A 14,507-nucleotide genomic window follows, 5' to 3' on the forward strand; every position below is an offset into this window, starting at 1 on the left:
ATTATTAGTCGAAAACGAAAGCTTAATATTTTCTTACTTTTTCCGAATCTTTTCTCGTTTTGCGTTGTTGTATTATTGCTTGGAATCACGCTCAATTGGCGCATAATATTGGGTAGTCGAAAAAGTTTTTTCGTATTTTGTCAATAAATATCGTTGCGGTGGTATATTCCCAGTGATACCAATCACATTATGTCATACCATATAGTGTTGGAAAGGAGAGATTTTAAGCTGCATTTAACCAAAAAAAAACATAAAATTTGTGAAGTTTACGGAGACGATGCTGTAACAGTTCGTGTAGCACAATAACGGTTCGCACGTTTCCGTTCTGAAAACTTCGATGTGAAAAATGCACTTCGCTCTGGTCGACCTATCGTTGAAAAAGTCGATGAAATTATGGAAAAGATTGACCAGGACTGTCATATAAGCAGCCATTGCATAACTAAGGAACTTAGCATTCATCATTAAACGGTTTTGAACCATTTAAAAAAGGCTGGCTACAAAAAGAAGCTCGATGTTTGGGTACCACGTGAATTGTCTGAGAAAAATTTAATGTACCGAATTAACATCTGCGATTTTTTGCTGAAACGAAATGAAAACGAACCATTTCTGAAGCGAATTGAAACAGAAGATCAAATACGACAATATTGTGTTGAAAAAAAGCATGATCCAAGCGTGGTGAAGCTCAACAAATGGTCACAAGGCCAGGATTGACGACTCGAAAGGTTATGCTGAGCGTTTGGTGGGATTGGAAAAGAATCATCTATCTATGAGCTGCCCCACCCCGGTAGAACGATTGATTTCACATTTTACTGTCAACAACTGATGTGATTGAAGCAAGCAATTGAAAAAAACGGCCAGAACTGAACAGAAAGGCCTTCGTCTTCCATCAGGACAACGCTAGACCTCAAACATCTTTGATGACTCGCCAAACATCAAGAGATGGGTCGCTTCGTTCAACGTATAGTGAGGAAAGTATAGCAGCCGTATTTGAGAATAAACAAGAAGACTGTGGAGAGTTGATTCGGCGCCGTTCGCAACAACTCGGACTGACGTATGGAACGACTTGACACATCTTACATCGAGATCTTAAATTGAAAGTATACAAAAAACAGCTTGTTCAAGAACTGAAACCGCTCGATCTTCCCAAGCGACATCGCTTCGCTCTATGGGCTCTTGAAAAGTTCCAAGAAGATTTGACGTATACGATCCATACTTTGTTCAGCGATGAGGCCCATTTCTGGCTCATTGGTTATGTAAACAAGCAAGAATTTCTCAATTGGGGCAAAGAGCAACAAGCAAAGGTTCAAAAGCTGTCATTTCATTCAGAAAAACCAAGAGTTTGGTGTGACTTGTAGGCCGGTGGAATCATCGTGTCAAGATAACCGACTATTTGATGCCTGAAGAAGTTAAAGCTCGTGATCTCGGCGACATTTGGTTTCAATAGGATGGCGCCACTTCCTATACATTGCTTCAGTCAAAGGATTTATTGAAAGAATAAGTCAGTGAGCAGATAATTTCACGTTTTGGGTCGGTCAATTGGCCATCAAATCCGTGTGATGTAATACCGTAAGACTTTTTCCTATGAAGGTATGTAAAGACTAAAGTCCATGTGGACAATCTCGCTTCGATTCAGGCTTTGGAACAAAGCATCACGCGCGTCATTCGCCAGTTACTAATCGCAATGCTCGAAGCAGTCATCGAAAATTGGACTCAACGGATGGACCATCTGAGACATAACCATGGACAACATGTGAGAGCGATAATCTTCAAAAAAATATGTAAATGCCAAAGGAAGCTCTTTTGAATGATATTAAACATTCCCCACTAAATTAAAAGTTTCTGTGTTTTTTTCTTTAAAAAAGTAGGGAACCTCGAAATGGATCAGCTTTTTTAATGAATTGCACAAATTCTTTCCTTCTACAATAGATATATTGAGCTACAATGAAGATATTTGAATATGATTTAACACAAATTATTTTTCTATTATGTCGCATCAAAAAATGGTTAAAATCGATCTATATTTCCGCCATTAGATGCCGAATATGAGAACTTGCTACAGCTGAACTTATACCGAATATATCGGTCAGTTCGTGAAATACACATTTGGCTGCGGTTTGTGTTATCGTTTGATTTACTAGGAAGAAAGAAGGAATGAACAAGAAATCATTCAAAGATTTATTTCGCAAGCGCTTTCTGTGAAAATAAGCGAGTGATAAGAATTACAGAGGCAGACTTTAATGTTTTGAATGTTTAGTTATTTTTTGACAGATGTTTAGTTATTTGTTGCGTTGCGTTGACATTGCTCAGGAGATGTTGGACTCAGTCCGCGACTACCCAGATCCGCTTCAGACGTACATAAACTGGTGACGAATCATTGGTTTATGGTTATGACGTGGAAATCAAAACACAATCGTCCCCGTGGGAGCGTCGCATAACCTAAGACGGAAAAAAGCACACCAAGCCTGGTCGAATTTGTGGATTTTGCTAGCAGTTTTCTTCGATGTATGATAAATGAGGTCTTGCCAAAGGGATTATTGTTTGTGAGCCGTATTTCACAGATCTGACCACAATGACTTTCTTGTTCCCAAAACTGAAGATGTCCAAGAAAGTACTACGCTTCGCTACGATTGAGGATATAAAACTGCGTCGAAGGATCGGGAATCAGAAAAAATTACTTCTTTAAGTGCTGTGATAATTGGAAAAATGCTGGCAGCAGTTCCCTATATCTGAGGAAGATTACTTTGAAGGGAACAAAATAGATATTCATGAATAAATAAACACTTTCTTAAGAAACACAAAATGTGTTATACTTTTAGAGCAAACCTCGTATTTATTTACAGTGCAGTGCAGTCCATTATACCAGTCGGGAAAGTCTATGTATATTTGCACAATAAAATGAATCAGACCGAATATTTGGAAGAATTTGATTTCAGCGAATTTTCAGTTTGATAATTTATGGTATGGTACTTCAGAGGAAACTACTAACAGTCGGGTTGTGTATTTCTGTGAAGTCTTGTTTGAAGCACTCAGAGTGCGACCACAAACTTTTTTCATATGGTACATTGACCTTGGTGATTGTTTTCCTTCAATAAGGGATTCTTAAAATATGCTTATGCTATTATCAGCAACGATATGTGTTCAAACCAAATTTTCTCGCAATAAAACTCAACATGCTGAAGCTGAATGTTTCAGTTGTTGAGTGAACAAAACGACGATCACACGTGCGAATTATAGCGGACTTGAAGGTTGTTTTGCAAGCGCTCAAACAGCAGACACGGGAAAGCTGGGGCTATATAAATAACGGTAGTGTTGCACGCTTGCACTCAAGATAGTGAAAGAGTAGTGAAAATAAGTGAAATAAACTGGGTAAATGCAAATATCAAAGAGTTCCACGCATTCGAGCTCTATATAAATACATAAGTGGAATCGAGACAACGTAGAAAAGTGCATACTAGACTGTGGCACCACCCACTTTTATGATAAATTGCTTTGCAACTTTCTTATAGGCAACATTAGATTTCCAAGCAAAATGCACAGAATACCGGCAAATAAGCTTAAAGAGCACACTCGGTTGTTTATCTTTCTCATACTGAGCGCTCTCAGTGCTGCGAAACAATACGACGGTGAGTAAGAGTACAATTCGGTGAGTTATTCGAGGCATACTAAAGGGTGTTGTAATTTAGAGGGTGATTTCTGTGATTTTACGGGTTACAACGGGATATGCTTGAGCGCCACAAAATGTGCTAACTTACCGGCCTTGGCGCATACCTTGGGTTTGAGGCGAGAGCAAATTGGTCATTGTGGTTTTTCGATGAAGGAAGAAATAATTTGTTGTCCGTAAGTACTAAGTCGTCTTTTATGCCAGTAAAATACTTACATATTTCACTTCGCTATGCAAGTTTACCATTACCGCTTCAAGGTAAAGCCGAGGGCAGCACAAAAGGTAGCGAAGACGATCGAGTACCCGCTGGACAGGTTGGACGACGAATGCAAGAGATTGACATTTCCGCGCCAAATTACGTGAGAGGTAATTCTACTTTTTAGCCAAATCGCAGAGCTTTGCTCATTTCTTCTCATACTTATGACATTTAAGCTAATTCACCATGTGAGACGAGACACTATAATGGCACATGCAAGACAAAAATACAGTGCAGACATTTAGCCGCTAGCTTGGCCGATATGCGTTTAAATGATATGGATGTGGCATATTGCGATCAAGAAGATTTAATTTGTTGTCCGTAAGTATTTAAGTGTTTGTAAAGAAAGATTCTTGTATGACTTCAATTTGTAATTGAGCCATTAATTGTATTCGCAGCAATATTGAGCGACCAGCTGTTCGTGGTGAGTATTGAAGAAAGGAATTTGCTTGCGTTATAAATAAAAATACTAATATTCTTTAGCTTGTCGAGCCATTGAACGCAATTTAGGGCCATATCAAGGGGGACATGTCACCGGTGGCCATAAAGTGTTCGCCACGGAATATCCTTTTATGGCTCACATTTCTTATGATCGCCCGGATTATATCTGTGGTGGCACATTGATTCATGAGCGTTTCGTGTTAACAGCAGCGCATTGTGTCATAGTAAGGGAAGGTAAAGCCAAAAAAGTAATTTTGGGTGTTGCTAATATAAATGATCCTAAAGAAGCACGCTATCGGCAAGATATAGATATTAAGGTGAGTTATATACTTAATTAGACAAAATTATGTTAGGTTAGGTTAGGTCGATCGTAAGAAAGATCTCACTCGAGCGGTTTAAAATGGCAGTCTGCTGTGGTGCCTGAAACTCCAAACTGGACCATAAAATGTGATCACTTTCGACGTATCAAGTATCCAAATATAATGGGGAATGTTTATTATCATTCGAAAGAACTTTATTTGGTATTTATTTTTTGAAGATTATCTCTTTCAAATGTTGGCCGCGGCTACGTCTCAGTTGGTCCAATTTTCAATGACTTCTTAGAGCATTTCGACTGTTAACGGGCGACCGACACGCGTGAGGTTTTGCTTCAAGGCCTGAATCGAAGCGGAATTGTCCGCATAGACCTTAGACTTTACATATACCCACAGGAAAAAGTCTAACTGTGTGATAACACACGATCTTGGTAGCCAATCGACCGGCTCAAAACGTGAAATTATCTGCTCATCGAGGTGAGCTCTCAATAAATCCAATGAGTGTAGCGATGTGTAGGAAGTGTCTCCGTTTTGTTGAAACCAAATGTTGCCGATATCACGAGATTCAATTTCAGACATCAAATGGTCAGTTATCATGGTGCGATAACGGTCGTCATTGATGGTTAGGTTCTTACCGGCAACATTTTGGATGAAATATGGACCGACAATTCCACCGGCTGGAAAAAGTCGGCTCTTCTTGGAACTTTTTAAGATGCCAAAGAGCGAAGCGATGTCGCATTCAATTTAAAATCTCTACGTAACATGCGCTAAGTCATTCCATATGTCAGTCCAAAATGTTGCGAACGGTGCCGAATCGACTCCCCCCGGTCTTCGTGTTGCTATTTTGTCTTTACTGCGTGCTGAACGTTGTCTTTTCGGTCGAATGTTATGCAATAACGAATGCTTAGTCTCAAAATGGGTGATGGTGTTGGGGAATTGTATGCTCTGTGATCCGATTATGTTGACCAAAGAAAAGCTATTGAAAAAAGGGAATCTACTTGGATCCGTTTCCATGTCCGTATGGCTGTACTTGTATATACAGGATTTGTCGGGAAAGTAATAAGACGGAGTCCATTTAAAAAAAAAATTATTGAACCAGTCGTTGCAATTCTTTAAAAAAGTAGGCTCCTTGAATCCATTGAAGGCGTCACGGAAGGAAATCTCTGAAATAGCCTTGATATCCAAGGTGAATACTGCTTGGATTCCCTATATCGTCTCAAAATGTTTGCCTTTCATCAGCATTTTAAGGCAGCATACTCCAAGATTCATGACTCGTCGCCTGTGTTTACGTTATTCAAAAATTGGGGGTCAGTTTCACACTTGTTCAAAATTTCTTGGCACACTTCCACTCGCCGCAATTGCTGGTCGTCAGTGAGCAGTTTTGGGAACATCATCGCGCACACTTTGCGTAAATTCAAGTGCTCCAATACAATGTCCTGAAGCACAGATTTTTATAAATCTAACACCTGGACACCTGGACCTGGACGAACATCGCACACACGGGTCACATTGTCGATATTTGTCGAAGTCGCAGGTCTTCCAGCACGGTCTTCATCAGCGAATTTTTCCCGGCCCTCCAAAAAGCCCTGGCCGGACCACTTTTTGCTAAAGCAACATCTGGTTAAGCCTGCATGATCATATCAAACAACATCTTAGTCGCAGATTTACCGAGCTTCACATAGAATTTAACTGCGAACCTCTGCTCTGCATTTTTGTCTGCATTTTCGGCTGCATTTTTGGCTTGCACCACTCACAGATACACGTCGCTCGAAAATATTTATCCTGACTCTCCAGGTGTTCGGAGACACCTGACCAGCCGCTTGTTCGTTACCTAGGAACGCCCTCTGCCGAATCCAGTCGGTGCGCGTACGCTCCGAAGTACAGTCGCGGCGGAAGAAAATCAGTCCTATTACTTTGCGGGCAAACCTTGTAGGAGTACAAGTTGCTCAGTATTTGGGAAATCTGAAATTTTGCACACAGCCTTTTTTCTTTGAGAAGCTGCACCTTTCCGAACCGCCGTTAAGGGACTACTATAGCTTACTACACACTCAACGATCGAAACCTTTGCATGCGAAACTTTTTTATTGACAATTTGTTTTTTCATTTGAATTTCCTCGACAGAGAACGATTGAACATGAGCAATATTCAAGCTTTTCAGAGTATTTCGACATTGCATTGATTGAATTGGCTAAACCGGTCAATTACAGTCTAACCGTTTATCCGACATGCCTGCATACTGATCAAACCGAGTTACCTGATGGCACTGAACTAACTACGGCTGGATGGGGAATTACTGAGAATAGAAGTATGTTATAAAGCCCTAACAAATGTGATTTCACTTTCAGTGACATTTTTAATATTTATTTTATATATGTTTTTTAATTTGTTTGCTTTGGTTATAGAGACCTCAGAACATTTATTAGCGGTACAAGTGAATAAATTATCGCTTTCACAATGTAATGAACGTTATGCATATGCAATTGGACGTGCTATAAAACATGGTATTGACGATACACAACTCTGTGCCCTTGCGTACGGAAAGGATTCGTGTGGCGGTGACTCCGGTGGCCCTTTACTTCTAAGTGAAAATGCGGCTAAAAATACGTACAGAGTCGTCGGGATCGTTTCCTTTGGTTCAAAAGTATGTGGCGGCACCTTACCGGGTGTGTATACCAGAGTGTCAAAGTTTTTGGATTTCGTTGAAGCCAATGTCTGGCCGCATGGACGGCAATCGTATTTACACAGTATATATCATTAATTAATAGAAATAATTATAACTAAGTAACTTGAAAATAAAAGTAACTAGAACTATTTTAATTGTTTGTGGAATAAAAAAAAATCTATGAAAATTTTAATAATAAAATACACGAAGCTAATGAATTATTAAAGATGGAGTTTTTGGTGTCGCTCAACGTCAGTTTACACAGCCGTATTAGATTTGCGGGGATACCAAATTCAGTCATCGCGGCATAAAGGCAGCTGCTTTTTGTGCTGTCAAAAGTAGCTTTGAAATCGACCAAGAGGTGGTGTGTGTCGATTCTATTTTCACTTTTCAAACGGGTAATTGCAACTCGAACGTCTTCATGATCGGGCGCTGGAACATATGCTCCATCGTCATCGATTGGGGAATCGGGTTCGCCTTCTCCTGGCGTTATGCTTTTACTGCCATTCAGCAGGCTGCTGAAGTGTTCCCTCCATAATTTTAGTATGCTTTGGGCATCGGTTACTAGATCATCTCTGGGCGTTCTACTCTGGTCTTGAAATCTTCTGTTGGTCGCCGCATTTTTTCGTAGAATTTTCGAGCGTTATCCCTGTCGGCCAACTTGTCAAGCTCTTCATACTCACGCACTACGTTCTCTCTGTTTTTCTGTCTGCAAATGCGTCTCGCTTCCCTCTTCAACTCTCGGTATTTACCCCTTTCCGCATGTGTTGTGGTCGACCATAACGTTGCAAGGTAGGTAGTCTGTTTTCTCTCCGCTGCGACACGGCACTCCTCATCGTAGCAGTTGCTCTTTTGTATTTTTCGAAAATCATTGGTTTCGGTTGCAGCTGTACGTATGTAAGGAGTTTAAATTGCCGTTATACGGAGTTGTTGACGAGTGCTCTCAGAGAGTAAGAGTGCAAGTCAAGTAGAAAGTCGTTCGGCTATCTGTTGTGATTGCTGCTTCTCGATGTCGAACCTTCCTTGTGTTTGTTGACGTACGTCGGGTACGCGGATGCGAATCTTGGCTGCAACAAGATAGTGGTCCGAGTCGATGATAGGTCCTCGGAGCGCACGCACATCTAAAACACTGGAGATGTGTCTTCCGTCAATCGCAACATGATCGATCTGGTTAGTGGCTTTTCAATCCGGAGACAGCCAGGTATCTTGATGAACATACATAAAATAGTTACTTTAAAAAAGATTATACTAAGAAATAGTCTAGTAAGATCTAGCTCTGCAGTCATTATAGTCCAAAGTGTTTTGCCTTCTGCGACATTCGATCCATGAAAGACTTCTTCGACTACTGTCACATGGTTTCCCTTGAATTTCTTTCTAAGAATCATCAATATTCCAGCTGGATTGGACTGTCGCTTATTCTCAAAATATTCAATAGAACTCAAAGTAATTTCACTCACTTTTCAATTGGTCGAATTTGTGGGTTTTGCTAACAGTTTTCTTCGATTGCAAAGGAGGCGTGTGTCATGAGGTCTCGCCGTATTTCACAGGCCTGACCACTGTGACTTTCTTGTTCCCAAAACTGAAGAGGTCCAAGAAAGTACTACGCTACGCTACGATTGAGGATATAAAACTGCGTCGAAGGATCGGGAATCAGAAAAATTACTTCTTTAAGTGCTGTGATAATTGGAAAAATGCTGGCAGCAGTTCCCTATATCTGAGGATGATTACTTTGAAGGGAACAAAATAGATATTCATGAATAAATAAACACTTTCTTAAGAAACACAAAATGTGTTATACTTTTAGAGCAAACCTCGTATTTATTTGCAGTGTAGTGCATCATCATACCAGTCGGGAAAGTCTATGTATATTTGCACAATAAAATGAATCAGACCGAATATTTGGAAGAATTTGATTTCAGCGAATTTTCAGTTTGATAATTTATGGTATGGTACTTAAGAGGAAACTACTAACAGTCGGGTTGTGTATTTCTGTGAAGTCTTGTTTGAAGCACTCAGAGTGCGACCACAAACTTTTTTCATATGGTACATTGACCTTGGTGATTGTTTTCCTTCAATAAGGGATTCTTAAAATATGCTTATGCTATTATCAGCAACGATATGTGTTCAAACCAAATTTTCTCGCAATAAAACTCAACAAGCTGAAGCTGAATGTTTCAGTTGTTGAGTGAACGAAACGACGATCACACGTGCGAATTATAGCGGACTTGAAGGTTGTTTTGCAAGCGCTCAAACAGCAGACACGGGAAAGCTGGGGCTATATAAATAGCGGTAGTGTTGCACGCTTGCACTCAAGATAATCAAAGTGTAGTGAAAATAAGTGAAATAAGTCAACAAAACTGGGTAAATGCAAATATCAAAGAGTTCCACGCATTCGAGCTCTACATAAATACATAAGAAGAATCGAGGCAACGTAGAAAAGTGCATACTAGACTGTGTCACCACCCACTTTTATGATAAATTGCTTTGGAACTTTCTTATAGGAAAAATTTGATTTCCAAGCAAAATGCGCAGAATACCGGCAAATAAGCTTAAAGAGCACACTCGGTTGTTTATCTTTCTCATACTGAGCGCTCTCAGTGCTGCGAAACAATACGACGGTGAGTAAGAGCACAATTCGGTGAGTTATTCAAGGCATACTAAAAGGGTGTTGTAATTTAGAGGGTGATTTCTGTGATTTTGCGGGTTACAACGGGGCATGCTTGAGCGCCACAAAATGTGCTAACTTACCGGCCTTGGCGCATACCTTGGGTTTGAGGCGAGAGCAAATTGGTCATTGTGGTTTTTCGATGAAGGAAGAAATAATTTGTTGTCCGTAAGTACTAAGTCGTCTTTTATGCCAGTAAAATACTTACATATTTCACTTCGCTATGCAAGTTTACCAACACTGCAAAGTCCAGTCCTCAACATTTTAGAAGAATTTAAGCCGACCGAAACTCGTGCAAAGTCTCACCGGGTTGGAGACAATACAAACGAGGAAAACAATTTTCTTGATAGCATATTCAAAAAAAATTTTGAACCGATTGTGGCTGTGAACGAAAACGAGGGAATAAAAATGCCGATCGGGAATGCAAATGAAAGACTAATCAAATTATTTAATGGAAACATACCAATTCAAGGTAAAGCCGAGGGCAGCGCAAAAGGTAGCGAAGACGATCGAGTACCCGCTGGAAAGGTTGGACGACGAATGCAAGAGATTGACATTTCCGCGGCAGATAACGTGAGAGGTAATTCTACTTTTTAGCCAAATCGCAGAGCTTTGCTCATTTCTTCTCATACTTATGACATTTAAGCTAATTCACCATGTGAGACGAGACACTATAATGGCACATGCAAGACAAAAATACAGTGCAGACATTTAGCCGCTAGCTTGGCCGATATGCGTTTAAATGATATGGATGTGGCATATTGCGATCAAGAAGATTTAATTTGTTGTCCGTAAGTATTTAAGTGTTTGTAAAGAAAGATTCTTGTATGACTTCAATTTGTAATTGAGCCATTAATTGTATTCGCAGCAATATTGAGCGACCAGCTGTTCGTGGTGAGTATTGAAGAAACGAGTTTGCTCGGCTTCTGCCAACCAATAATACTAATACGAGTATTCTTTAGCTTGTCGAGCCATTGAACGCCGTTTGGGGCCATATCAAGGGGAACATGTTGTCGGTGGCCATAAAGTGTCCGCCACGGAATATCCTTTTATGGCTCACATTTCTTATGACCGCCCGGATTATATCTGTGGTGGCACATTGATTCATGAGCGTTTCGTGTTAACAGCAGCGCATTGTGTCATAGTAAGGGAAGGTAAAGCCAAAAAAGTAATTTTGGGTGTTGCTAATATAAATGATCCTGGAGAAGCAGGCTATCGGCAAGATATAGATATTAAGGTGAGTAATATACAAATGTTAGGTTAGGTTAGGTCGATCCTAAGAATTGTCTCACTTGGAGACTTGTGCCGCCTAAAACTTCTATAAACTGGACCATAAGACCCTTACAATTAGACATAAAGCGTGATCAATTTCCATGTACCCTACCTTTAAAAAAAAAACAAAGAAACTTCAAATATAATGGGGAATCTTAATTATCATTCGAAAGAACTTTATTTGGTATTTATTTTTTGAAGATTATCTCTTTCAAATGTTGGCCTACTTGGATCCGTTTCCATGTCCGTATGCCTGTATATACAGGATTTGTACGGAAAGTAGTAAGATGTCGGAGTCGATTTAAAAAAATGTGTTGAACCAGTCGTTACAACTCTTTAAAAAATAGGCACCTTTTGCGTTGTTGCAGCGTTGCTAGCGCGATTTCTAAGCATTGAAGGCGTCACGGAAGGCATTCCCCGAAATAGCCTTGAGATCAGAGGTCATTGCTGTTGGGATTCCCTATGTCGTCTTAAAATGTTTGCCTTTCATCAGCATTTTGAAGCAGCATACTCCAAGATCCATGACTAGTCACCTGTGTTTACGTTATTCAAAAATTGGGGGTCACTTTCGCACATGTTCAAATTTTCTTGGCACACTTCCACTCGCCGCAATTGCTGGTCGTCAGTGAGCTGTTTTGGGACCATCTTGGCGCATACCTTGCGCAAATTCAAGTGCTCCGTCACAATGTCGTTAACCACAGATTTTTATAAATTTAACATCTGGGCAATTAAACGAATACTTGGTCGCCGGTCTGAGTTCAAAACATGGCGCACACGGGTCACATGGTTGGTGTTTACGAAGTCGCAGGTCTCACAGCACGGTCTTCATCAGCGATCTTTTTCCGGCCCTCCAAAAAGGCCTGGTGCCACCGAAACACACCACTTTTTGCTAAAGCAACATTTGGGTAAGCCTGTTGGATTATATTAAACGTCTCTGTCGCAGATTTACCGTGTTTCACACAGAATTTAATCGCTCTTAAACCTCTGCTCTAACAAACGCTGCATTTTCGGCTTGCACCACTCACGGAAACACATCGCGGGAAAATATTTGTTCTGACTCTCCAGATGTTCGGAGAGACCTGACGAGCTCATTCGTTAGTCAGTTCTATTACTTTCCGGACAAACCCTGTAGGTTGAGACATCTGAAATTTTGCACACAGCCTTTTCTCTTTAAGAAGCTGCACCTTTCTCGGAACCGCCGTTAAGGGACTACTATAGCTTACTACACACTGAACGGTCGAAACCTTTGCATGCGAAACTTTTTTATTGACAATTTGTTTTTTCATTTGAATTTCCTCGACAGAGAACGATTGAACATGAGCAATATTCAAGCTTTTCAAAGTATTTCGACATTGCATTGATTGAATTGGCTAAACCGGTCAATTACAGTCTAACCGTTTATCCGACATGCCTGCATACTGATCAAACCGAGTTACCTGATGGCACTGAACTAACTACGGCTGGATGGGGAATTACTGAGAATAGAAGTATGTTATAAAGCCCTAACACATGTAATTTCACTTTCAGTGACATTTTTAATATTTATTTTATATATTTTTTTAATTTGTTTGCTTTGGTTATAGAGACCTCAGAACATTTATTAGCGGTACAAGTGAATAAATTATCGCTTTCACAATGTAATGAAAGTTATGCATCTGCAATTGGACGTGCTCTAAAACATGGCATTGACGATACACAACTCTGTGCCCTTGCGTACGGAAAGGATTCGTGTCGCGGTGACTCCGGTGGCCCTTTACTTCTAAGTGAAAATGCGGCTAAAAATACGTACAGAGTCGTCGGGATCGTTTCCTTTGGTTCAGAAGCATGTGGCGGCACCTTACCGGGTGTGTATACCAGAGTGTCAAAGTTTTTGGATTTCATTGAAGCCAATGTCTGGCCGCATGAAGGGCACTAAAGTTAGTGCATATTTACTCAGTATATATCATTAATTAATAGACATATTTACTAAATAAGACTAAGTAACTTGAAAATTAAAATAACTAGAACTATTTTAAGTGTTTGTGGAATAAAAAGAAAATATATGAGAATTATAACAGTAAATTACACGAAGCTAAGGAGTTATTAAAGATGGAGATTTTGGTGTTGCTCAACGTCAGTTTACACAGCCGTATTAGATTTGCGGGGATACCAAATTCAGTCATCGCGGCATAAAGGCAGCTGCTTTTTGTGCTGTCAAAAGCAGCTTTGAAATCGACCAAGAGGTGGTGTGTGTCGATTCTATTTTCACTTTTCAAACGGGTAATTGCAACTCGAACGTCTTCGTGGTCGGGCGCTGGAACGTAAGCTCCATCGTCATCGATTGGGGAATCGGGTTCGCCTTCTCCTGGCGTTATTCTTTCACTGCCATTCAGCAGGCTGGAGAAGTGTTCCCTCCATAATTTTAGTATGCTTTGGGCATCGGTTACTAGAACATCTCTGTGCGTTCTACTCTGGTCTTGAAACCTTTTGTTAGTCGCCGCATTTTTTCATATAATTTTCGAGCGTTACCTCTGTCGGCCAGCTTGTCAAGCTTTTCATACTCACGCACTACGTTCTCTCTATTTTTCTGTCTGCAAATGCGTCTCGCTTTTCTCTTCAACTCTCGGTATTTACCACTTTCCGCATGTGTTTCGGTCGACCATAACGTTGCAAGGTAGGTAGTCTGTTTTCTCTCCGCAGCGACACGGCACTTTCTCATCGTAGCAGTTGCTCTTTTGTATTTTTCGAAAATCATTGGTTTCGGTTGCAGCTGTACATATGTAAGGAGTTTAAATTGCCGTTATACCGAGTTGTTGACGAGTGCTCTCACAGAGAATAGGAGTGCAAGTCAAGTAGAAAGTCGTTCAGCTATCTGTTGTGATTGCAGCTTCTCGACGTCGAACCTTAATTGTGTTTGTTGACGTACGTCGGGTACGCGGATGCGAATCTTGGCTGCAACAAGATAGTGGTCCGAGTCGATGATAGGTCCTCGGAGCGGACGCACGTCAAGAACACTGGAGATGTGTCTTCCGTCAATCGTAACATGATCGATCTGGTTAGTGGCTTTTCAATCCGGAGACAGCCAGGTATTTTGATAAACATACATAAAATAGTTACTTTAAAAAAGATTATACTAAGAAATAGTCTTGTAAGATCTAGCTCTGCAGTCATTATAGTCCAAAGTGTTTTGCCTTCTGCGACATTCGATCCATGAAAGACTTTTTCGACTACTGTAATGTGGTTTCCCTTGAATTTCT

The 14,507-nt window shown here is 40.4% G+C and overlaps 1 protein-coding gene across 4 annotated transcripts; it reads left to right on the forward strand.

Moving 5' to 3' along the window:
* The first annotated feature begins 114 nt into the window (after window positions 1–114).
* On the forward strand, window positions 115–13,347 carry LOC105227548 (serine protease Hayan). 4 transcript variants are annotated; one of them, XM_049456416.1, is made up of 9 exons: window positions 9,315–9,695; window positions 9,836–9,952; window positions 10,014–10,167; window positions 10,230–10,579; window positions 10,646–10,790; window positions 10,868–10,893; window positions 10,962–11,236; window positions 12,575–12,758; window positions 12,855–13,347. In XM_049456416.1, exons 2-9 carry the CDS (start codon window positions 9,859–9,861, stop codon window positions 13,184–13,186), a joined length of 1,560 nt encoding a protein of 519 aa, XP_049312373.1. In that variant the 5' UTR covers window positions 9,315–9,695; window positions 9,836–9,858; the 3' UTR covers window positions 13,187–13,347. The 4 variants fall into 4 exon arrangements, with proteins under 4 accessions (XP_049312375.1, XP_049312374.1, XP_049312373.1 ...); XM_049456418.1 differs by lacking the exons at window positions 9,315–9,695; window positions 9,836–9,952; window positions 10,014–10,167; ... (3 more) ...; window positions 10,962–11,236; window positions 12,575–12,758 and adding exons at window positions 115–3,623; window positions 3,684–3,837; window positions 3,900–4,027; ... (2 more) ...; window positions 4,401–4,675; window positions 6,794–6,977 and having other exon boundaries at window positions 12,855–13,316; XM_049456417.1 differs by lacking the exons at window positions 9,315–9,695; window positions 9,836–9,952; window positions 10,014–10,167; ... (4 more) ...; window positions 12,575–12,758; window positions 12,855–13,347 and adding exons at window positions 115–3,623; window positions 3,684–3,837; window positions 3,900–4,027; ... (3 more) ...; window positions 6,794–6,977; window positions 7,075–7,549.
* The last annotated feature ends 1,160 nt before the right edge of the window (window positions 13,348–14,507 follow it).

Source organism: Bactrocera dorsalis, chromosome 4, assembly GCF_023373825.1.
Source record: "Bactrocera dorsalis isolate Fly_Bdor chromosome 4, ASM2337382v1, whole genome shotgun sequence".
Lineage (NCBI taxonomy): Eukaryota > Metazoa > Arthropoda > Insecta > Diptera > Tephritidae > Bactrocera > Bactrocera dorsalis.

Bases quoted from the DNA above. Each gene is read 5' to 3' on its own strand.
- LOC105227548 (XM_049456416.1), top strand. From the start codon at position 9,859: ATGCGCAGAATACCGGCAAATAAGCTTAAAGAGCACACTCGGTTGTTT. The intron at 9,953-10,013 runs GTGAGTAAGAGC...GTTGTAATTTAG, and splicing joins TGCTGCGAAACAATACGACG to AGGGTGATTTCTGTGATTTT. The intron at 10,894-10,961 runs GTGAGTATTGAA...AGTATTCTTTAG, and splicing joins TGAGCGACCAGCTGTTCGTG to CTTGTCGAGCCATTGAACGC.